Raw genomic sequence first — 26,461 nt, forward strand, 5'->3', positions numbered from 1 at the left:
AGTGATCCAGTTTCTCTTTCTGCCTTTGAGGCTTGTGAGGAAGCTCACAGTCAGAATATAAGCCCCACATGTAGCAGGCATAAAGCATCTTACACTATGCATTTTGTTCACAAGCTTTACTTCTGGTATTACCTTGTTGTGTCTTGACTTCATTTTCCCTTGATACTCATTTCTTCATTGACAATAGTATTATATGTATTTTAAAAATCACCTACATTCCTTCCTGAAGTACAGTGGGATATAAACAAACAAACGAAACAAATGTGTTATGCTATGTTTATGGAAGCTTCAATATCCTATTTTATCAGGACTTCATGCCTGATTTTTAGATTATACAAGTTGAATAAATGAGAGATTAGGCATAGCAGATGCCACAAGAGATTATGCCTATTTAGCCCTGCTGCTGCTGCTAAGTCACTTTAGTCATGTTTGACTCTGTGTGACCCCATAGACGGCAGCCCACCAGGCTCCCCCGTCCCTGGGATTCTCCAGGCAAGAATACTGGAGTGGGTTGCCATTTCCTTCTCCAATGCATGAAAGTGAAAAGTGAAAGTGAAGTCGCTCAGTCGTGTCCGACTCTTAGCGACCCCGTGGACTGCAGCCTACCAGGCTCCTCCGTCCATGGGATTTTCCAGGCAAGACTGCTGGAGTGGGTTGCCATTGCCTTCTCCGATTTAGCCCTAGACAGATATATTTTTAAAAGTACCTGGAAAGCATAGAAATCAGTTCTGATATCAAGCTCAAAAGGTTAGAGATGTATCTGAAATGTTGTATCATTACAAATCTATTTTCTATGAAATTTACTTTAGAAGTTTAGGGCCTGCAAAGCAAAGGCAAGGCTATTTTTTGTTGGTCTTAAATTTACCTTTCTCTTGGCTTTAGGCCTGTGCCATTTCCAGGACGACAGAACGCTGTGATGAATAATCCTGTATTCACCACATGGGTCAATATTCATGTAATTTGGAAAAGAGATCGCTGGTTTGGAACATGATGCTGATGTAAGAATATCTGTCTCCTCTAGGTCATATAATAGAGAAACTAAAAATGTGTGCTGCCTACCATATACACATATCCAGCATAGTCAGTTATGCTTTACTTAATAAATCTTATTTTTACTGAAGAATGGGGTATAATTGAGAGAAACTGAACTTTCAGAAGGTAAGGATAAAACAGACCCAAGTACAGAAAAATCCAAACTGTTTTTCCCTAGTACACAGATAATAGACCACAAATATTACATGACTGTAATTATGAGAGTACATAATAACTAAATGTTATGAATAAGCTTTGCTAGTTTCATCTTTTTGTTAAATCTTAAATAGGTACATTAGAGCAAAGTCTTTTCATGACTTTGGGAATGAATAATATGATAAACCTAAAAATGTTTTGAAAATATAAAGGCAATGAAGAACACGAACAATAAAAAGAATACTTTTTTTCCTATCTTGGGAGATTTCATACCTTAATTTATTACCAAAAAGTGGTTCAAAAAGATTCTCACTAAAAAACTTGTTGAATTCCTTACAACATCCCATGAGTATGTATTTTGTTTCAAAAACTTATTAAAAATCAGATCGAATTAAAATACTATAAATAATAACCTCTATATGTAGGAAAACCATAAGATGAAAATAGAAGTTCTTCCTATACATTTTAGAGGGTGTTAGGGCCTTTGTAGGTTTTATAAAATGAAAATTTCTAAAAGATTTGTTCTTTAGATCATTTAAGAGTTCCATTTCCTTAACCTCCTATATTATACAATGATTTTTTTCAAAAATTAAGGCAAATCTTTACCTAAAAGTTGGTATACAAACACATTATAAATTTTAGCATTTAATAATATCATGGGGCCATTGCACTATATGTTCGTTTCTGACTGATCTGCCTTCAGCAGTTTGAGAATCTAACGGTTTCATATGATTGATTATTTCACAACTTTTAAAAAGAAAAATGTCTTGCCTTTGCATGGTAATCTTGTTCCAGTCTGGGATCTGATCCGGCTACCTGTTTGTATTTGTTAATTTTCATTTGGCGATTTCTCTCCTCTATATCCATAGCACCTATCGAGTAGAAAAAAACCCATAAAATTAATGTTCAGTTCTTATTTCTGAGCCCTACTTACAGGATGTACCAAAAAAAAAAAAAATGGTAGGCTGATATACCACTTTCACTCAAGGTAGTAGTACAAATTAAATGTATTATTTTTAAGATTTATTTAAGTATGCAATTTGGTGAATAAAAGCAGGATTATTAAATATGTAAAATAATTAAATCTGAATAAAGAGTAAAAACTTTTAAACAGAAGAGAACATATCTTCATTAGATAGATAATACTTTCTGGTAAATGTATGTCCAGGAGAATATATTTGACAGCACATAAACATGATAACAGTAATTTTATAAGATTTTTGGTCTGTAATTAATGCATCAAGATTGAAATTATTTACTGGAAATAGGCTGCAAGTCTAATAGTTTCAAACACGATTGTACAATTGCATTTTAAGTTATCAAAAAACCAGCTGATGTATCAAAGCAGGTTGTTCCAGCATCTACGTGAATGTAGCTATCAAGATCTTTGGAACATGGATTTTCTAGAGCTAGAATGAAGAAAGAAGCACTTGGAGTAATACTCTTGAAAACAAACCATGCCAATATAGGCACAAAGTATTACTGAAATCATTTCAAGGAAAAAAAGAATGTGAGGAGAAAATTTGAGATGGTAAGCTTATTACAAGATGAGACTAATGCTGTCTGTAAAAGGTGCTTCCTCAAAACACATCAACTATAGATATCAAGAGGGTTTTTAAAAACTTTGGTTAGAATAAGAACTAAATTCAGTGAACAAATCTTAGCAAACATGAAAAAGCAAACATGAGAAATGAAAAAACATTTCTCATTAATATGCATAATGGAAAAACAAAATCTCAGTTGTATGCTACAAATCTACAAACTGGGAAAAATAATCATAATTTAGTAGGTTCAAGTGGTTTTCTCCAATAAAATGTTGCTAGGTAAATTCACAAACACTGAGTCTAGGTAAGACTGTAAACATACACACACTCCTTGCTTAAGATCATAATTGTAAAACTGTACTAAAGACATATGGACCATATTGTGACTATTCAAAAATAGGCATTTTAATACTCATCCTGGAAAAAATCTCACTGTATATTTGATAATTGCAAGCAAAATTTGTAAGTAAAAACTGATAACTAAACTAACATACAAAGGGAAGAAAATGTTTCAAAAAGGATTAAGAAAATCTTGACTAAAAGAATGTACAGAGTTTAGATTACATGACCTCTAAGTAAAAGTGCAAATTGAAGTCATCTAATCAGTGTGAGTCAAATTTTAATAATGATCTGAGTTATTCTGTACCAAATTATAAAATGGGGAATAAAAATATATTAATATAAATTGAGTGATACACAAAATGAAGTGAGTGCTTCCATGATATATGTTAAATATGGTCAGGTATAAATGTCTATTATTTATTAAAATACAATATTGGAATTGTTTGTACCTCAAGAGATAGTCTCAGATAAATTTGTTTATTTCTCCAAAGTCAAGGGAATGAAAAAGCCATCCGAGCTTCAAAAAATTGTGTGCTAAAAAAATACTAGCTGTAAGTATTTGGGAAGGTTCTTTGAAGTTTTTTGACATTATAGTGGCAAAACAGTATTTTAAATATAAATAGCAACAATAGACAAAGTTTAAACACATTTTATACACATATATAGAAATATATATACACACATATATATACACATACACATATACATATATGCATTTTCTAATATCAAGACTACTTTCTGGACATCAACCTCCTATGACACGACAGTAAATCCTTCCTGATTACTGGATAATTATGGGATATCTACTGACAGGTGTTGGGAAGCTTTTTCTGTAAAGAGCTCAACAGTAAACATCTTAGACTTTGCAGACCATGTGGTCTCTGCTGCACCTCTGACACTGTAATATGAATGCAGATGTAGACAACATATATATTTTATATACACAAAATGTATGTGTATATTCCAATAAAACTTTATTTACAAAATAGGCAATGGGCTGAATTTGGTCCATGGCCACAGCTTGCTGAACCCTGCATTGAAGCATTTTGGTAATTTTGCGATGAAGAGCTTTTTTCCTTAGTAATGGTTTGAAGATTTTGTAGAATCAGGTTTATGGAATATCATATACATTTAACAGATCACTGAGGGAATCTAAGAAGGATATTAATCTGTTTTCACTAAAAGAAAACAAAGATGCAAATAGAGTAATACAAACATTTAAATATATCAACTAAATTCTAATCTCAAATCTTTCCAATCATCATCTGTATAGTCCTTAAATTGGAAAAATTCGTTAGAGTCTCTTTCCTTTTATTCCTTTTTTTCTGGCTAGGCTCTGGTATTTATTTATTTACATAATTTGTTTATTTTTACTTTGTTAGAGTCTTAACCAACGAAATCTCAAGGGACCATCTTAGTGACTATGCAGTAAACAAACTTGGGTAAGTATACTTTTAACTTAAAATTCTCCCAGGAACCTAGTCTGTAAGAAAAACAGTGCCTCTCTCCAATAGTATTTGAAGTCTTCCACTTCTTTTCTACATTTTTATCAAGCTATTTTCTTAAAGAAAACACTCCACAGATAATAATATCCTTAGAGAAGAAAGTATCCTGAGTAAAGAGAACTACTATAAGGGATTCTTCATCAACAAGATAATTTTTTGTTGTTCATTTTCGCTATGGGAAATAATTCAGAAATCATTGTTTTAAATACCAGTATTTTTTCAATCAAACTCAGTATTTTTTCTTTTTCCCATAAATGAAAAACCATATGGAGGAATCTATGCAAGTAGAGGAATTCTCAGCTGGTGCTAGTGGTAAAGAATCCATTTGCCAATGCAGGAGACATAAGAGACACTGGTTTGATCTTTGGGTTGAGAAGATCCCCTGGAGAGGGCATGGCAACCCACTCCAGTATTCTTGCCTGGAGAATCCCACATACAGAGGAACCTGGCAGGCTACAGTCCATGGGACTGCAAAGAGTCAGACGTGACTGAAGCGACTTAGCACACATGCACACATGCAAGTAGAAGAGTCGCTTACTATCTGGTTAGGGAATAGAATATGTAATTTCTCAACTTTAATGTCCAAGGCTGTACTCTCCAAAGTACATTAAAATTAAATTAACGTGATAAGGCAGATTTCTCTCCATTTCCTTTCTCTCCTTCAAATCTACCCTAAAATTTGCATATACAAGGTCCTGAATATTCTGTAATAATGACTAATCATTTGATTGCAGATATCTCACTTTCCCACCTATTATCAAGAAATATCTTGCTGAAATAGTCTCAAAAATACATTTTGGGAAAGGCTGGTTCATAAGTTTAGAAGGTAAATTTATCTAGTAATCATTGAGTCATATTCTTATATGTGATGACACTATGCTTATTTGCAGAAGACATCTTAGTGGTTTGATATGATTTTGTAATTTAAGTACACTAAAAAACTTAGTCATTATAATGTTCAATATCAAATCAAATACCAATATATTTTCAAATTATAACAAAAGTAGATTAAAAGGTTAATAAGACTATCAGTCTTCCTGGACAAACCCAATTCAACAAAAGTTTGCATATGTTTCTATTTATGAAAAATTATTAAAGATATTAACAGTAATATTCAAATTATCTCAAATTCTTGGTTATAAATTATTAAGTACACTGAGAAAATACTTCTTGTTTCAATGTCTTAATAATATAAGCCATCTAAGAAGTGTACTTATTCTTAAACCAGTAAACTAATTGTTGTGGTTACTTTTAACTTAAAAAGATTGTATTTTCCCAAAAAGTTAAAAAGTCATATTTATAATATTGGTATGGCAATTAAGTTTAAAAAGTTAAAGTTATAGGTGGATTTTGTAATCAGTGATGTATTGAATATGACCAGATTAACCAGCAGCAAGACAGTGGTTGCTTAGGTTTCTATATCTACAGTACCTCTTCAGTGATTTCTATAAGTTAAGTGTTAGTTGCTCAGTCGTGCCTGACTCTTTGCGACCCCATGGACTGCACCCCACCAGGCGCCTCTGTCCATGAGATTTTCCAGGCAAGGATACTGGAGTGGGTTGCCATTTCCTTCTCTAGGGGATCTTTCCAATCCAGGGATTGAACCCAGGTCTCCTGCACTGCAGGCAAATTCTTTACCAACTGACCTACAAGGGAAGCCCAGTGATTTCTGCAGTGCAGTGCAAACAATAGTTTTAAATTTGCTTTTCCAAGTGTGCAGGCACACACACACAGCTGTTGGTGTCCCAAAGCAGCCTCACACATCATACTTCTTTGAAGTAAGGACGTAAGTCTGGCAATACAGCAATTCATAATTAAGCTAAGTAGTGGTCAGAATATTGCAGGACTGCTGACTCAGGGACCCATCATGTATTCTTAAATAAAATACTTAAATCTGGGGATCTTAAGAGGGGAAACTCTTTTAAGTCCAACAGTAAAGCTCAAAGAAAGAAAAACCAAGAAAATAAATTAGAGAACCTATGATTACAACATCAAGGAAGTCTGTGCTGTGCTGTGCTAAGTCACTTTAGTGACATTTGACTCTTTGTGACCCTATGAACTATAGCCTGCCAAGCTCCTCTGTCCATGGGGATTCTCTAGGCAAGAATACTGGAGTGGGTTGCCATGTCCTCCTCCAGGGGATCTTCTGACCCAGGGATTGAAAGTGCATCTCTTATGTCTCCTGCATTGGCAGGCAGGTTCTTTTTTTTTTTTTTCAATTTTCAATTCATATTTTATTATGAGGCATTAAAATCTGGTTAGGAATAAATGAAATCAACAAGGAAGAAGGGAAGCAAAAAATGAAATACAAACAGAAACAAAGAAGGGCAGGTAGGTTCTTTACCACTAGCTCCACCTGGAAAACCCCATGGGAGTCAAAGACCATTTAAATACCAACAGTGTGGAAGAGGAACAGCCAAACAAAAGTAGCTTACAGACAACAATGATGACAGTGATAGAAACAACATATTTCAGATGAACAAAGTTAAAAAGGCCAAATTCATGGACTCTCTAAATGCTGCAATTACCATTTAGGCATGTACCAAATTAAGAAGAATAAAAAAAGATATAATCAGTGCATGCAGCTGTTTTCTCACTCTGAGGTAACAATGACACAAGAAAAAGCACAGCTATTGGCGTATTTATTCTCTAGATTCAGTAGGCAGACTATAAAAACAACTTAATGATGTTTTTCAAAAGTCAGAGGAGTAAGAATAGAAATTGTTAAAATGACTCATGAGATAAATAAGAATATGTAATATTTTGTCATGCTATAATTTTATTTTCAAAGGAGGTGCAATTCAAAAAGAAAGTATTCTCTTTAATTTTATTGAATATTTTAAGTACTTTTTCAATAATCTAGTAACAGAAAAAAATACATTTTAGATTGATAGTAATAAACTAGCTGTTGACAAAAAAATTCATGGTCATTTATATGAATGTTTTCCAAAGTACCTTATGTATAAATATTAAAAGCAAGCTCCTTAAATTTTTGAACCTGAAATTTCACTTCCCAGGATCTTTCTTAAAGAAATAAATCAATGTACAAAGATATACATACATCTTCATTGCACTATTGTTTGATAATTTTAAAGACTGGGGAAAAGAAACTCCAAATGTTCAAAACAGGGGAATAAGTACATGCATTTATGGCATGTCTACAGAATATTATACATTCACAAAAATTATGTGAATAGTGCGTACATCCCTTCACCTATATAAATTATATAAAAGATATTATGAAATCTTAAATGATGGATATTGTACTATAGTTAGTAATTTAAAAAAACATACACTCATGAAAATATATATGCACATAACTGACATAAAAGACAAAGAGATGGAGTGAAAAAGATTTAAGATTTACACATCAGAGTACTTATCAGTTATCATTGGTTACCAGAAGTTAGTATAAGCGCTTTTGGCTTATTTGTGTTAATATATAGTTTATAAAGTATCCACAATGATCATACAATATACAGAAAAAAAAATTATTTAAAAACACACAAAATATAATATTTATGTGAACAAAGACAAATTATTCAGTTTGAAAATATTTTGTCATGATTTGATAAAGTGTTTTGGAAATAAATATTAAGTAATTTTTAAAATGCAAATGTGCAATCATTAATTATTTATCTTAGGGACATACACTCCTGTTAAATAAAAGTATGTGGGTGTACTGATTAAAAGTGGTACAAAATAAGATATACTTCCAAATGTAATCAAGTGCACATCTTTCCAACTTTTATGTATATTAATACAAAAAGTGATTTGGCATGTTCTTAAATTTTCCATGTTTTTTTCAAGTGTTAGGACCAAGAAACTGTTCAACAAAAACTTAAGTTCACTTTAAAATGATTTCTTCATAATCACTTGTCTGTAATGAATTTTCTCATTTTTTAAATTAAAACATTTATACTAGAGCCTCATAAAAAGTACACTTTTATTAGCCAAATTATTTGTTAAAATAAATGTAATGCAGAGAATTAAGAAATATTGGAACAAGTTAAACTGAGAAAAGATTTGGAAATAAATACTGTGAAAAAATTATAAATTATGTACCTAATTATTTGTACTAGTACTGGGGCAAATGGAAGCATTTTATTTTGAAGTGTGAACAAACATAATCTTAACATGAGTTTTGAGAAATAGTTATTTCCAAGTCAATCAATTTTGAGGATTTCTCCACTGTTGTCACTAGGAAGTAACACATTTGCAATGAAAGAAAGTATGATTTGGTTTCGCTTATATTGCATTTAGTTATAAAATGATCTTGGCTCCTAGAAATGAAGGAAAACTGAACTTCATAAGTGCCTAAAAGTAACATATGGAATTAAATGAAACATAAGAATCCTAGAAACTTATATAATCGTTGTTCTACTGTGAGGTTCACAGTTATGGGCTATCGTCTCTTGAATTATGTTCTCAACTTTAAAGATCTGTGTTAGATATTTAGGTTACCTGTTACTGTGTATCTGTATGCTGTTTCTCTATTAACTGTCTACCATATTCATTAAATGATACTTCAGAGGAGATGCTCTAGACAAATTTCAAAGACTCCTTTCACTGTAGTCAAAAGAAACTGATATTCGAACCACTTTAGGACATATGTGATAAGGAGTGGTTTAGTGAGCTCAGGAAATACAGTATGTCTATTTTCAACATCTAAATTCAGTGAACAGACTTACTGAGATTTTATTATTCAGAGGACTTGGATTTTAGCACCATTTTATGTTTCAACGTGTAAAATCAGGATGTACTTGGAATCAGGGTAGATCAGGGTTTTGACCATGGAGAGTTCAGTGGAGGTAATCACCACAGTGTTGATAAGGCTTGGAACGACCCAGATTTAGGGTAACGAGTTTGTTTGTGTTATATGGGATTGAAGAAAATCTTAAAAACAGCACTAGTTTAAAAGTTAAGAGCCAAGGCTAGGGTTCAAGACTTAATTTCTCAAGCCTTATAACTGTCAGCACTTCATTTCACCTTTCTGGGCATAAAGTTCACCATCTGTAAAATAAATAATTTTGGATCAGATAGTCTTTACGATCCTTTCAGCTATATATATCTCTGACTGGTTAATTCTGAAGTCAAATAATATTTAAGTGCTTGTTCTTTTATATTGTAATACCTATTTCATCAATGTAGAAAATGTAAAGTGTTCTAAAAATTCTTGCTCTCTTTGCCCTGGCATTGCATTCATTAAAATTTCCTTTACTGAATCTGTGTGTGTGTTTGTGTGTGTGTGTGTGTGTGTGTGTGTGTGTGTGTGTGTGTGTGTGTGTGTGTGTGTGTGTGTGTGTGTATAGTAGCAGGGAGAGGAATGAGATGAAGGAATAAAGGGGGGAAGGAGAAAGGCAAAAAAGGGGGAGGGAGGGAGGCTGGGAAAGAGAGAGAGAATTGAAAAGCTCATTAAACCAAAAATTTTGTACAGAAAATAAAAAGATCATAAGGGCAATCTAATCTAGAAGCATCTTTCAGACTAGCTAAAATGTAACATTTTCTACAGTGTACATTGACATGTTTAGGGGGAAATGTTAGTAATCTAATAACTTAGTTACTTTAAACTTGTTAGTCAATTCCTTTATCTTTGAAAACACAAGATATATTTTAGAGGATAAACTAAATTTTAAAATGTAAGTCCCTCAAAGAAGGAATGTAATGATTATCATTACAATTGCTTTTAACAAAAAGTATAATAACCACTGATAAATGATAAAAACACGAGTCAGATTCATTAGGCTAATAAGGTATACCTTATACGTGTTAAGCACTTTGGAATGTTCTGACTTTTCATTATAGCTAAAATCTACATTATAGATGAGATAACCCACAGGGTAGTAAAGTCATAACACTACCATGAGTATGTCTTGTCCCCATCTTACTGTGTTTTGGTATGACATAATTATCATAGACCACACTGTGTCTGACATCTGGAGCCTAATTAACATATCCTTAAAATATACTTCAACTACATCCATTCACATATATCGAAGGATAGCACAGAAGGCTTGAAAGGAGTATAATAAACAAATTTAAATACATCTTTACATTTGTTTGCTTAGAAACATATAGAAATTTAAATATACTTAGAAATATTGTGTTAGTTTAAGAATCATAAACATATAAAAGTGTCCATCATATAAAAACTGGACTAAGACCTATGCTGGAAAAGAGACCTATGTAATTCTTCTTATGTATATTAGTTTGGAAATTAATAACACCTAAATCTATATGCCCTTGATTGAAATATTTAGATATGTAGATTTTAAATAGTACCCATGCTTGGACATCAAGCTGTATTCTTTCTCCAAAAGTGCTAATAATGATTATTATTGGTCAATGGTGCAAGAATGACTATACAGAGTAATGTCACACAGTATTCAAAGAAATGTATCTTAAATGCCTTCATGAATAGGGACATTTTACGAAATATTCCTGTTTAGTACTGAGAAGAAAGACAATTAAAGTTAGGTGAGATCACTCTCAGAAAGAATGAAGAGGCACCAGAAGAGATTAACCTATGTTAATCTCTATGTTAGAGACTAAACTGAATTTCATTCAACTTTCCAAATTACACATGGGAATATCAGTTGCACTGAGGATCCTAAATCAACCCTGAATATTCATTGGAAGGACTGATGCTGAAGCTGAAGCTCCAATACTTTGGCCACCTGATGTGAATAGCCGACTCACTGGAAAAGACCCTGATGCTGGGGAAGACTGAAGGCAGGAGGAGAAGGGGGTGATAAGAGGGTGAGATGGTTGGATGGCATCACCGACTCAATGGGCGTGAGTTTGAGCGAGCTCTGGGAGATGGTGAAGGGCAGGGAGGCCTGGTGTGCTGCACTTCACACTGTCTCAGAGTTGGACACAACCTAGCAACTAAACAACAATCAGCACAGCGGTTTGTGGTAGGACTTTTTTTTTTAATTAGAAAATTTGTAAGATAACTGATTTGGTCTGTTTTCTAAAACTTATAATCTGAAATATTTAGTCATGAAATGACTCTCTCTTTCAACACACCACTCTCAGCTCGTTTAATTCTTTTCTCTTTTCCCAATGTTCTCCCTTTAAAAACGTCTCCTTTTTCTTTTCTAGCTACATCTCCTCTTGGCTAATTTCCTTTTTTGGCAATGCTTCTTCAGGCTATTTCCCTACAAGCCAACCTTAGACTGCGATATGGTAATTTTTAATCTGTAATCTTCTTTTTAGAGATTCCTTCTGGTTCTCTTTCCTATACTTTGAATTGGCCTATCAACCTCCTTTACATTCAGCACGACCTTATAACCTATGAGTAGGTTCTTCCTGTCAGTTGTGTCACATAATTGATTAATCTGATTGTTGTTGCTGTTCAGTTGTTAAGTCACGCCTGACTCTTTGAGACCCCTTGGACTGCAGCACACCAGGCTTTCCTGTCCATCACCAGTTCCCGGAGTGCGCTCAAATTCAGGTCCATTGAGTTGGTGATGCTATCTAACCATCTCCAATATTTCTATTTATTGTCATTTTGCTGTCCATTAAACTTTGGCTTTCCCATTATCAGTTCCCTTCTTCATCCCTCCCCTCATTTCCCATACCCCAGCCCTCAACATTTCAAGCAGACTGATAAAAGAAACTATTATCTGTCAAGTAACATTCTTCTCTCCAGTTAAACTATAACCTAATTTACATTCCCTTGGAAATTATCTCTTAATATATTCATGCTAACTTATTCTCTTTTATATGAAACCTATTTACTGCTCATACCAATCCATTTATACTACAATATTTTTATAGATATTAAACATACAACTTTAAATAAGCAAAGAGGAAGAAAGTTATCTGAATATATGCCTTTTTTCTGAATCTATTTCTGCCAGGTAAAAATCTATGAAAATTTTAAGGCTCTTGGTTTATACTGAAAAAAACTGCCTTTTAGGAAGATTATATTAAACTATGCTACCACTCTTTTACCACACTCTCCCTCGTGGTTATGAAAGAAATAAAATATTTTTATATATTTATTGATCAATGAATTTCCTGTTTAGTAAAATTTCTGTATATGTCTTTTGCCCATTTTTCTATTAGAGCTTTTTGGAATATACAATTTATATTACAATTGATACTATTTGTTTCAAAGTGATTCAGATGTTAAGGATCTTTATACTGAGTTGCTGCAAATATGTTTCACAATTTGTTGTCTGCCTTTTAATTTGTTTATGCTGATTTTGATATTTTGAAGTTAGTACCTGACACATTTTAGTCAGATCTCTCTTTTTAAATTTTTTCATTGCTTTTATTCTTAGAAAGGCATTCTCCCTCCAAAGAGAAACTCTTTATGCTTTCATCAAACATAATTAAGTCCTTAATCACATGCAGTTCATTTTGCTTAATAGAAAGTATAAGCAAGCAGCCTGAAGTCACATCGCTAGTGAGTGACAGACTTGGGTTAGAATTCAGACCTATATGGGTTCAATGTTCTTGCTGTTTCAATCCAACTCTCTTGCCTCAGAAATTATAAAATTCATTTCTGGTACAGCAGTCCTGATGTGCAAGTCTGTATGACAACAAGCTCCTAAACTGGTAGCCACAAACTAGTAATAAGACTTTTGCAATGAATACAACAAAAAGAATTAATGCTATCATTCTATCATATCATAGAAAGAATGTCTACACATCAAAATGCATGGACTTCAATACAGTTGATCTAAAATAAAAATTGCTTTTTAATATGTTATATAATAATAAAATAACAGTTTCACTTACATAGTACTTACTATGTAACAGACAGTTTCTAGGTGCTTTACATAGTGTATATTAACTAATTTCATCATTATGAAAGCACTTTGACATAGTAATGTTATTATCTCCATTTTATAGGTGAGGTATCTAATAGCAACTTTCTCAGGATCACATATCAAATAAGTAGTGAAACTGATCAGGCAGTCTAGTACTTTGCTCTAATACTTCTTCTCAGACTATTTCTTACAGGAACACTATTCCCCCAATATCAATACTTTTATGAAAGAGAATTAAAGTGACCAACTGGTCTAGGCAAAATTGAATATCATAGTATTAACAGTGCATGAAAACTATTTTGAAAATTTAGCAGTAACATCTTACAATCAGGATTAAGTTTTAAATTTAAAAACAATGCATTCTAACCCCCATTTTAAATATGAAACAGCTGAAACCCAAAGACATTAAATTATGTCTGTAATCACAGCTTACTAGCAAGAATAGGACTAAAACTAAATCTCTTGACTTCTATCTAATAATCTTTCCAGTTTCTTCAACACTACCCACACAAGGAAGAAATGCTCAAGACCACGTTTATCCCATGTTTGGGTATTTTTGTTTCAAGCTCCAAGAACTTTCCTAACTCTATTACCTTATAGTTGAATATTTCTAGGCTTTAAAGAACTAAGTCTAAGTATTAATTATACTCTATCTGTAGTAGTTTTCATACATGATGTGATGTTTTTATATATGTCCATATACATATATTTCATTCGAGACTTTTTGGTTAAAAATCACAATATTACTTAATAAAATGTTAAGCTTAAACTTACATAAAGTATTTCTCAAAGTTACCGTGTCTCTCATAACATCTGTGCTGTCTAACACAGTACTGAAACAGAGTTGACATCATGTGCCTCATTATGAACTGAGTGATTTACATTTTCTGTAAAATTTCACTGTAGTAACTAGAGTTACGTTTTCCCATGACTAATCAATCTTGTAAAATATTTTTTTTTCCCCACGCCTCATGGCTTTCATGATCTTAGGTCCTCCACTAGGGACTGAAATTGTGCCCTTATCAGTCAAAGGGCAGAGTCTTAACTACTGGACTGCCAGGGAACTCCCCAGGATTGAGCAATCTTGAGTGCCTGTGTCTTAGATTTTTGTTAATAATATTATGTCCATTAAATACAGGATGTAACCAAGAACAGAAACTATCTATAAAATGGATAAAATATGTAAATAAAATGATTGGTAATAAATTGAAAACTTGGGGAAATTTCAAAAACAGTTTATATGTACATTTAGATGTAAACACATATACACTTCTGTCAAACTTCCCCTACAATGAATGTTACTTCTCTTACCATTTTAGGATACAACACAAGTAGAACAAAATGTCAAATGTAAGCTCATAGCACTGAAAATATGGTACATATGCCAAGCAAACATAATAAGAATTGAAGAGCAAATTTGAAATAATACATACCAATGAACAATATTCAGAATAACCAGATAAACAAAATGAAAAAGGAACCATTTTCATGCTTAAAATACTATAATTGAAATAATTTAGCTCAGACTTCTCTCCAGAGCTCCAGACCCATATATCCAAACACAGATATTAGATGAATATTCCAGAGAAACCTCAAACTAACCCATCCCCAAACTGAACTCTTTATTTTGCACCCTAAATTTTTGTTCAATTCATATTCCCTGTAAGATAAACTATACCATCACCTATCCAAACATTTCAGTCACCCAAGATTATTATCTTACTTTTTTCTTTTCCTTACAACAATAATGTCCAATTGATAACTAAGTCTTATAGATTCTACATCTTTAAATAACTTCTCATGAATCAACTGCCTCTACTGGTACCTTAATTCAGCCAATTTTGATCTCTCGATTGATTTACGCAGTATCCTCATAAATGGTATTTCTGCTTATATAGTTCCAGTCCATTTTTTACCAAGCCTCCAGGTAGTCTTTCTAGAAGCAAATATCTGATTGTGTCCCTCTCTTGCTTTATATGCTTCAGTAACTTACACAAAACTTCAGAAACCCTCCTCTGCCTACTTTTGTCTAAACAAATCTGAAGCCATTCCACCATATTGTTTCCTCTGCCTGATATATTCTGCACACATAAGGTCAACATATTCCTAGCTTTCAGTATTCAACTCAAGGATCACTGCTTCCATGAAGCCTTTCTTGAACTAATACCCACACTTCTCAGGGGGAAATGATAACACTATCCTTTGTGATTCCACTGTAGTCTACATATACATATAAATTATATGTATATATTTCTCATAGCACCTATAATACTATTATGCTTATTTGTTAGACTCATACTAGAAAAAGTCCACAAGGAAAGGGGCTATTTTGTGTGCCCTGTGATTTCCAGCACCTAGAACAGTACCACACAGCGAGTACTCAATAAATGAGTATTGAATAAATGTTCACTTTTTTCACGAAACTTTGTCTGGCCATCTATTCGAATCAGATTTTATTTGACTTTATACCTTTGTAGAACATATTGTTGAGTCATCCATTTTAGCACATCAACATAGCATGTTACCCACATATTTTAACTCCTCTGTGATACTGACAGCTTGTTTAGGGCATGTATTAGGTCTTTAATGATTTTCCATGTTCTAACACACTGCTGAACTCAAGATAGAAATAAAATACTTTTAGAATTATGTATTAAAAATTTTAAAATAAGTTTTAAGCCTAAAACAAATTGAAGTATGATTAATTTGTTAATTTAACCTACCTGACTATACATAAACATACATATATTTGAATCTGGAGTTAGTTACCCAGTTATGGAAAAAATGTATATATATACTTCTATGACATAAAATCAATAATTTAATTTTATTCATCTAATTGGAGCAGTTGCTGCTAAAAGATGAATATACAACTACCTAAAATAAAAATGCCTGCAGATTTAACATTTTGTTAATATAGGAAAAGAATGAAAAATTAGAAAATAAGTAAAATATAGTAAAAAAAAATTTCTAAGACAAGTTAGATAAATGAAAAATAGCAAAGAAAACAGTAGAAGAGACAGACCTGCATGTCTTCTCCTTGTGGCGTCCACGTCTTCTGTGATCACACCGTGTAATGGACAGACATAGACAAAGGAGACGGGTGTGAGTGGATGTACTCAAAGGTAAAAGTGACACTGAAGGAAAGGGCCTCAAACCATTTTGAGAAAGAATCCTGTGCACAGTTGTAGGGAAGATATAATCAAATACATACCATATTAAAAGAAAAAAAAATACGGAAGAACTGATGGTGAACTGGTTAAGCTACTATGGATTAGCAGAATCAGAAAAGTAAAGTTAGTATAGAAATAAAGAGGATTCAAATGTTGACAGTTATTTATGGACAGCCAATCCTGAACAGTGATGCTGAAGAAAGATATCATTAGTAAAAACAACAGTACTTGTAAGGCCATATTGTTTAAGACATTACTAAATCCATTTCAGATCGGTGAAAATGCTTTTAGAATTTTTAGTTATCATTGAAAGGAAATGATTTAATTGAATAATCTTCAAAAAGAGCAATAAAAATAATTTATTTCTATGCCCTTCAAGTTTCCTAAATTTGTCAGTACATATATGAAAATAAAGTATGACCATTAGGGCAATAATTCACAATACTTCAGTACAACATATTATGATAAAAATATCCTGCAGTAACAAATATAATAAAACTCATTATAACAGACTAGCTGAAATAAAAGGCTTTATTTAAATATTATAATTCAAGTTAATATTCAATTACAATAAATTTTCTTTGATCATATTCCCTTATAAGGCTTATTTATTCAGAAAATTCTTACAGACATCACAGAACAGATCATTGATGTTCGCATAGAAATTTGCCCATCCAAATCCAACACCTCCTATAGCAAATATGGCACGTATTTAGGAAACACTTCTTTATCCATTGATAGTGGAAAAGTTCAGAAGACATTTTATACAGTGTTGAAGCAGGAAATGTACGGTAAACTGAGCATTCTAAGAAAATTTTTTTTCAAAGATATTAAAGAGTTAGTATGACTGATACAGATAAACATTATAACACAAAATCAAAATGGCCTATTTTAATTACTTTCTTAGCTTCAAATCAGGTGATACAAATTCTTAAATCAAAACACCACACTCATTTCTGCAATACTTGTATCATGGTTTTTGAGTGATTTATAGAAAAACGTGTTTTATCAAAATATGTTTGGAATATTGATATACTGAAATTATAACTCTTGAGAGAAAGCATTCCTATAACAAATTTATCTTTTTGAATATTGGAAAATGAAAATTTTCCACTAGGAAAGAAGTACTGAGGTAACCAAAGCTTTATGTTTTAAGAGAGAAGAGAAATCCTGGTATGAATTCTAGAGATCTGAAAAAAAAATACACATTTTGAAACAATGTCATTTTGATTACTATGCAAGTACACTTTTGATCCAATCAAAAGTAGACAGTAAATCTCATCACAATTATAATACAAACTAGAGTTTGCCAATAGGATCGACCAATAGAAAAGTATTATCCTCTGAAATACACTCATAAATTATCATGCTATATACCATAGTTTCTTCTGCATCCCAGTCCACCCATTTCTCAAAGTAGATAAAATAGGAAAATATGAGCTATAGTAATACAATGGGTTAATGCTGAGATATATTAATATCATATTTGCATCATTTCCTACAGTAAAAACTTCCCTACATACATATTTACCACACTACTAAAGCAGCTTACACACACGTTAAAATGAAATTAGTATGAATTGGACAAAATAACCGCCTAAGTATATTCCACCTCTAAGAAAATATTTTATTTTTTTGCAGAAAACATAAAAGCAACATAAATAAGTAGAGCTTCTTTTGCTATCTAGCATTTTCCTGTATTTTGAGTATTTTATAATGGCATTAAAGCAATATTTCTCATGTGGTATGGATTCAAAACATTCAAAATTCTTTCTAACCCACTGAAGCATACAGACTTTGAGTGACTTACCCAAAGTCATAAAATAAGCTCAAGGCCAGAACCAGAAATAGAACACAGGTCTCCAACTACAGATCAATTTTCTTTCTACTAGATGCTATATGACCCAATAAAAACATGTGAAATAAAAAGTCAATTAAGAAAAAACTAATTTTTTTCATGGTAACACCTGAACTGGATATTTTATTATATTGTATTAACTAGATGCTTTTAAAAAGAGGTACATGGTACAACTAACTATGCAAGTAATTCACCAATGCTTTTTACTCTTGTGAAGAATATGGTAATACTTAGCACCAACAATTTCATTGTTTTGAGAAAATACTACAAAATTTATACTATAGAAAAGGATGAAATTGAAAGATTTTAACAATGACCTCACTATGAACTGAAAGTGCCTAATAATTCATTTTTCCATTACTTATGTCAACATGATCACTTAATAAATAGATCTTAATCTTACATAAATATCACTTAACTTTAATTAGAAGACCGAATATTAATGTAAATCATAAAATTTCAATGAATAGCTTTCATTTATACCAAATATATTTTTTAAATGTTTGGCTTTCCTGTCTTCTTTGTGGATATAGCTTTAATTATATACTGTTTGTATTAGAATATCCACTTTTGCAAAGAGATGCTTATACTCTATATCCTTTAAACAGCTGTGTCATATTTCAATGGCAATAGCTATAAAAACTTATTTCACATATATTATTATAATAAATCACAGGCTTTTGTGAACCCTGAAGAAGCTAAAAGTACTCCCTTCACTTTTCCTTTAATCCTTACTTTGTGACAAACATTCTACCTTCAGTGCTGTTAATGGCAAGTCTAATCAGAAATCTTTCTAACACTTCATTTAACCAATAACCAGTTAGAGAGATTAAAGACAGTAAAAGTACACCCTCTCTTAGGGATCTATTACTGTCACACCATAGCTGGTTGTGATTAAGTAGATAGATCTATACAGATATAGATAAAATATAGACTTACAGCCTTAAGACTTCAAGTGTATATTAGAACTTGCATGTAATTAAAAGTTAATAATAAGTATGAGGGCTTTTTTCTGGAGGAGGAAATGGCAACCCACTCTATGAATTCTATGAATAGCAGAGCCTGGGGGGCTATAGTCCATGGGGTTGCAAAGAGTCAGAAGTGACAAAGCATGCACGCATGAGGGTTTTTTAAAGGTCATAGGAGCCTTAGAATGTTTCCTTTGAGGGAAGGAGAGATATTTTTCAAAATAAAGCCTAAGCAAAGCATCTACTTAGTAGGTATCTCAACAATATAAAGATCAGGAAAGACCTAGAATAAAAAATCAAAATGTTTATCAAAGTTTACAGATTTCAAATTAAAATTTCCCTACTGTGACAAAAATATTGTTGAAAAACTCCTCAATCTAAGTGATTCAAATTTATTTTCTAAACTAGTTATTACTTTCCACAATTTTGCAACAACCTTCAGATTATTGAATATTTACAAAAGTTTCTACCTACCTATTGGAATAAGTGAAGCATGATCTTTTGAAATATTAACATTTTTAAAGTTAACAAAAATATTTATCTTGTTTCTTATTCCTAGCTGTGCCAGTTTTTTTCTGATTCTATCCTTAGAGTCTTACTTGTAATGCAATTTTAAATGCAGAAGAAAAACATGCTTAGAGTACTTTTGAAGGAGTTTAAAATAATTGATTTCCAAACTATAGCATACTACTTATCATAAAAAAGAAAGTCACTTAAGTACAGGCTTGGCCTTATAATTTATCTGTATGTTTAATGAAAATGGAACCAACTTTAAATGAGCAAGTAAACTCATAAGTCATGAAATCTCACATTATTCCAGGAGAATATCCTTGTTAACAATGCTATATTTACATCTGAAGGTATCAGCAGTACTTAATTCTAAAATTCCCATCAGTTGATTTGCATTCTATAAAATATCTACTTAGTTTGTTTTATATCATGTTCTCCTGCCAAAATATATTCATTCTAAAACAATCCAGAAATAATTAGAAATTACCAGCCTGTTAATACTAACCAAGAATACAACCTTGATTCTTTTTCCCAGATAAGATGGATTAGACTAGCATTTAATTAAAGACTAAATTAAAACATTGATTTAGTCTGAAATATATTGTTTCTACTTTTAAGAAAGGTTAGAGTATTCAAGAATGAAAGAAAACAAAAGCACAAATATCAAAATAATCAAGGAAAAATTTTAAGTATGAAATTCACTAACATAACACACTTTTGAATATTTAGTTTACCTCATGATAAATTTTATAAAGCATAACTCCAAAGGTTGAACTGAGTAAAAAAAAATCCCTGCCTTCACCATAGTTGCAGATCCATAAAAAATACAATATGGAAACTCTATTTTGGAAAAAATTAAAGGTTAATACATTAAATCATATAATGCTAAAACCAGGGGCTTATGAACAGAAAATGTTATAGCAAGTAGTAAAACATAACTTGTTACTTTGAATATTCTCAATTTCCAAAAAATTGTATCATCATACAGTCACCCAGGAAAGTGCTTCATTGCCCTCACTTTTCCAGAAAATCGTAAGCACTTATTTCCAGATAAGATACAGCAAGGTAAGTAGCACTGTCACGTTTCACGGTAATTATACAAAAAGTAGCTAAGTCAATTGTAGGTTTTCCTAGCTACAGCATACCTTCCACTTAGAAAAAGACAAATCAAGGTGGACAATCTTTTTTTATAGTTATCAATTAATCATCACATGTATCAGAAATCATTTATAATTACATCTCAAAGTATTGTAGATTCTGAACTATTTAAGTCCAAGAGTTTTTTATTCTGGAGAAAGAGAAATTTTATCAGTCTAAAACATTCATTAGTATAACTGAAGTTAGCTTTTGCAGCAAACTACTTTTGAATTTAAGTAAAATATGAGATAAAATATTTTATGTAAAACTATGCTCTTTTGCCACATATTATGCTAATTACTAGAAGAACAGATAACTCACAAAGTGAAAATAATAAATTTCAACAGATTAACTTTGTTTTCATCATTTAAAAACAGTATGTTATTGTAGGCATAGTATTCTAGTCTAGAATTGGATTGTTTATTGAGAAAATAAACAACAGATTTTACATGCTCTCGTGTCCTTGATTAGCATTAAGAATGGTTTGTTAACTTTATGGCCTACCCCAAATCTACGACACATTCTACATGAAGAAGATATTTAATGATTTACTCTGAAGATTAAACATAAAACCTAGGTTTTAAAATCATTTATAAAATTCTTGAATTTTATGATCACATCAAAGATACTAATTCAATAAACATCATTATCTTTCCCGGGGATTTTCATCTATATTGCTGTTAGTTAAGGTAGATATACTGAAAATAAATCACACATTTGCTGATATTTCTCTCAGAACAACCTAGTTCAGAGATGTATTTTTATTTAAAGAAGCAGATACTAACCCATATTACTTAAAGTTCATCTAAGTTTTGTTAACCCATTTTCTAGTCTATATCATGCCATTTAGCACTCCAGATGCATAGTCATATTTAAAATAAAAATTTCAAGCAGTGTTTTAATTGTTAGTATACATCCTTAAAATGCAAAATTCCTAGTGTTGTTCTTGTATAAATTTTCGTAAGACAGCAAAAGAAAAAAATAACAATAAATGTGATTGATACATAGCCAACAATGCATCTCAGGTTTGGGTTCAAGCCTTTACAAATTTTTTCTAATGCCACAAGTTTACTACAATAATCCTTTGATTAAAAAACTCTGACTATTAATGGAAGATGATCTCTTAGATTTTAATGAATAAAAATTATATAGTAAACACTGATCATAATTACTGAAAATTAATATGGTAGATATATTTAAATATAAAGAGTGAATCCAAAGAGGTCTTCTGTGAAGTCCAACTCATAAACAGGCTATTGAAATGCAATTAGGCCCACCTGATAATCAGCCCACTGTTTTCTACCCATCCTATCATTCCAAAGTTTCAATCATTAAAAATATTCTCAACATATTCTACCTTTCTTTTAGAAACAAAAATATTTATGAACAATAGAATTTAACATAGTATTTAATGCCTTAGCATATTGCATACTTACTCATGACATTTAGGGTTTGAATTCCCAGGAATTTCCCAGTATATAGGAAAATGCACAATTACCAAGGTAGGAAAATCTATAAACATTTTAAACCATGACATTAAGGCACTCTAACTGCATTAATTTTTCTCTACTGCATACATAGCTTATACTTAATTAAAGACTTAAGTAATAAAAATATATGCAATATATGAGAATATACAAATTAAAAATATCTAAAGGAAATTTAAGAAATTTCATTTGTGAGGCTTAAAAATATATTTGGCCAAATACTGTATCTTTTCATGATTTTAATATGAAATTAATCATGAAATTTTCATGATTTTTATGTAATTTATTTACATAAATAATATATGGCGACAAAGGTATTCATGATGGCAAGCAAGAGAAATAAATAATAGTTTATGACCAAGGATAATCATATCACACAACACAACAAGAAGATATTTTTACACTAATAATGTTTGTTAAAAAATCATAACAAAATTATAACATAAATCATAATATAAATCATAACATAAAACCAATTTTATACTTTATTTTTTAAAGTCTTCTGAAATATATTAAGCTACTTGTTATTTTCCAAATAAACTGATTATTTACATATTTATTTTAAATTGAAAGATAATGATTTACAATACTGTGATTGGTCTCTGCCATATATCAATATTTTGGTGATTCTTAGATGAAACAAGTGATTCTTAATTGAAGATTTGAAAAAAAGTGTAAGATATTTTTCTTACAACTTTATGAATATATTTAAATTCTCAATATGATTTCAGTTTTGTTTTTTTTTTAATTTTTAGAATTTAATTGTTTCACTAACAGAGAATTCACAGATTAAGCCTTTTGCACAAAGGCATTTTTTCCTTATGGGCTTTCCGGGTGGCTCAGTGGTAAAGTACCTGCCTGCCAATGCAGAAATGCAGGAGACAAGGATTCTGTCCCTGGGTTGGGAAGATCCCCTGGAGGAGGAAATGGCAACTCACTTTGTATTCTTACCTAAAAAATTCCATGGACAGAGGAGCTTGGTGGGCTACAGTCTATGCAGTCACAAAGAGTCGGACACAACACAGCACACATTTTTATCCTTGCCTGCCAGACTTATGTGACACAACACTTCTCAAAACATCCTATTCTCTTTAATAGCACTATCACAATTATAACTAAATCCTTAGTATAATTATTTTTAACTTATGTATTATTGCCAGAATGTAAGCTCTATGAGGGCAATTGCTGCATCTCTCTTGTCTACCCCAGGAACTGAGTGCTTACCATAATGTCAGGTGTACAACAACATAGAAATGAATACTTATTAATAAATTACTTTTATTTATATATTGATATTTTATTTTAAGCCACATCTGTGGCTTGCAGGATCTTAGTTCCCTAACAGGGATGGAACCCAGACCCTCTGTGGAGTGAGTGAAAGTGAAAGTGAACGGGTGGAGTCCTAAACACTGGGCCGCAGGGAAGTTCCTATATTGACATATTTTAAACTACAGGTTTCAGAGATTTAACACGAACTGAACTTCTGTGTAAAAATACATTAACCTTGTTACTATAAACATAATTTTTAAAGATGATAGTATTATAAAACACCATTAGCATTCTTAAATTTTGAATGAAATTTTCATTGTACTCTCATCCAATTACTGATTAAAAGTAGTGTTGATTATTCAGTTGACTTGTCTCTGCACTTTGCATCTCTTTCTTTTGCTTCTGGTTCAAGTTTTTGTCCTCTCCTACTTAATCATATCTCCCCAGAAAAAGAGAAGAAAGAAAGAAGAAAATAAAATCACTTCATTTCAATTTACTGGTAGAATTAATGGCTTGAAGAGACTATTGAATTCACATACTATGCCATCATTCTGTCTTGTTTGGGTTGCAATAATTTTAGCTTCAGAAGTTGTAAGTAAATCATTACCAATTGATATAATACCTTGATAGCATTTGCAATTAAATATAAGGAATGGCCTACAAAGACAAACTTAAAATATATATATACTGAGCTTTCTAGAGAACTTGTAAAGGGATGTAAGCACTTTTCATTTCATTTGGGTCTGAACAACCAAATATATGTTATTATTTGTGCTTAAGTTAGTCACCGTTTCCCTAAAGAAATAATCTTAATAATAAAATTATTGCTTTTTCCAAAACATGTATAACTAGTTTTCTAAATAAATCTTGAATTGTTTCCACCATTCTAATCTAAACAAGCTCTACACTCTCTAACGTTCACACCAAAGTGAGAAAAACGAGGCACAACAGCACACACATGTTCAAAAAGCATGAAATGCAATGCTTATAGCCTCATGCTTTCAGCTGTTTTCCAAATCCTGACAAACCTGGCTCAGACTGGTGTTTCTTTGTCGGCAATGGTTTGTCATCACTTATTGTACCATTCACCTTTTTCTGCTGGTCTTCCCATGTAACTTCTAATACAAATCAAAAAATATAATCAGAGTTGCCAGACACGTTAGATAATTTGTGTTCTAAAAACCTAAAAATACTTCAGGGATCTAATTTTAAAAAATTATTTTTCCTGTAAATTCTTCCATAAACTCTCAGTAGTATGCAGTTAATGTTTTAAATATAGACATATGACATTTAAAATTGTTTTATAGATTTCAAAATCCAAAGCACTTAAGTTTACTTTCAGGAAATTCTAAATTTTATTTTCAATAAAAGATTATTGAATGTATAAAGAAAATGATTTCAGTGATATATCAAATAAAGTTTTTTAAATACATATTGAATAATATTAATTTGTATTATAAATAAACATTTTGCTAAACATTAGTGTGGTAAACGAAATGTTTATATGGAACTAAAATACAGAGATTTTCATACAAATCAAGAGAAAATCTGTTACATTTAATATACAATAAGATAAAATGGTGATTTATTTACTACCATATTTAGTACTTTCATTAAACAACAGAAAAATACATGTGCTATGGAATATTATCTTAATAAAAATTAGTATCTTAATAAAAAATGAATATTAGGTTGGTATCATTGAATATGCATTATCTGGCTTACCTAAAATCATTTGGAATTATTTGTAGTATAATATAACATTCATTCATTCAAAAAATATTTATTCAGCGCCTACTATAATCCAGGCATGTTTAGCCATTGGTGATATAACAACAACAACAAAAGACAAAAATCCATGGCTTCATAAAATTTATATTCTAGTGGGAGAAATGAATTATAAACAAGATAAATGAGTAAAATATGTTGTGACTTAGATACTGCTAAGTGCTAAGAAGACAAACATGAAGTAGGTAAGAAATAAGGGAACTGTGCAAGGTGTGATGCAAATTTGAATAGTTAGTCAAGGAAATTCTGATTAAGAAGGAAGGTTTTGAGTGAGGAACTTAAGGAAGTAAGGGAGTTATGCCTATGATTATTAAGGGAGGGCACTACAGGTAGAAGAACAGCACACGCAAATGTCCTGAGGTGGAAGAATGTCTGATATGTTCTAGGAAAGCACAGAGGTCTCCTGGCTGGAGTACAGTGAAGAGAAAATGGAAAATCACAGAAGGTGAGGTTAAAGAGGTAATGAAAAAGGAAGTGGAGGGAGTACGGATCACGTTGGGCCTTGTAGATCATGTTTCAAAAGATTCACTGATCACTCTTTGATCTTAATCTCATAGTAGCATTCACACTTATGTATACACACTTGCTTTTCTTTTTACTCACGTTTCTAAAGCTATAAGTCAAGTAGACAGTTACCATCTAAGGACATTTTAATCCCCAGGAGGTTTCACCATGCCATAAATGATCCTCTGGTACTTATTCACCTTTGGCCATAAATAATGGAATACTGGAATGAAATACTAACCTATTTTATAATATTAAGCTAAGGAGATCAGCCCTGGGATTTCTTTGGAAGGAATGATGCTAAAGCTGAAACTCCAGTACTTTGGCCACCTCATGCGAAGAGTTGACTCACTGGAAAAGACTCTGATGCTGGGAGGGATTGGGGGCAGGAGGAGAAGGGGACGA

The 26,461-nt window shown here is 31.7% G+C and overlaps 1 protein-coding gene across 29 annotated transcripts in view; it reads right to left on the bottom strand.

Annotated features, from left to right (window-relative positions):
* RIMS2 (regulating synaptic membrane exocytosis 2) overlaps positions 1-26,461 on the bottom strand; it is a 609,863-nt gene that overhangs the window by 160,409 nt on the left and 422,993 nt on the right. For 10 of the 29 annotated variants that reach the window (XM_070802800.1, XM_070802799.1, XM_070802801.1 and 7 more), the window contains one exon: positions 1,960-2,060. The exons of 13 other annotated variants lie outside the window; for them this stretch is intronic. In XM_070802800.1, the coding sequence (XP_070658901.1) occupies positions 1,960-2,060 (101 nt within the window). Of the gene's footprint in view, positions 1-1,959; positions 2,061-16,387; positions 16,430-26,461 lie in introns of all 29 variants that reach the window. 6 more of the 29 variants (XM_070802821.1, XM_070802824.1, XM_070802825.1 and 3 more) reach the window with 3 other exon arrangements.

This window comes from Bos indicus, chromosome 14 (genome assembly GCF_029378745.1).
Source record: "Bos indicus isolate NIAB-ARS_2022 breed Sahiwal x Tharparkar chromosome 14, NIAB-ARS_B.indTharparkar_mat_pri_1.0, whole genome shotgun sequence".
NCBI classification, from domain to species: Eukaryota; Metazoa; Chordata; class Mammalia; order Artiodactyla; family Bovidae; genus Bos; species Bos indicus.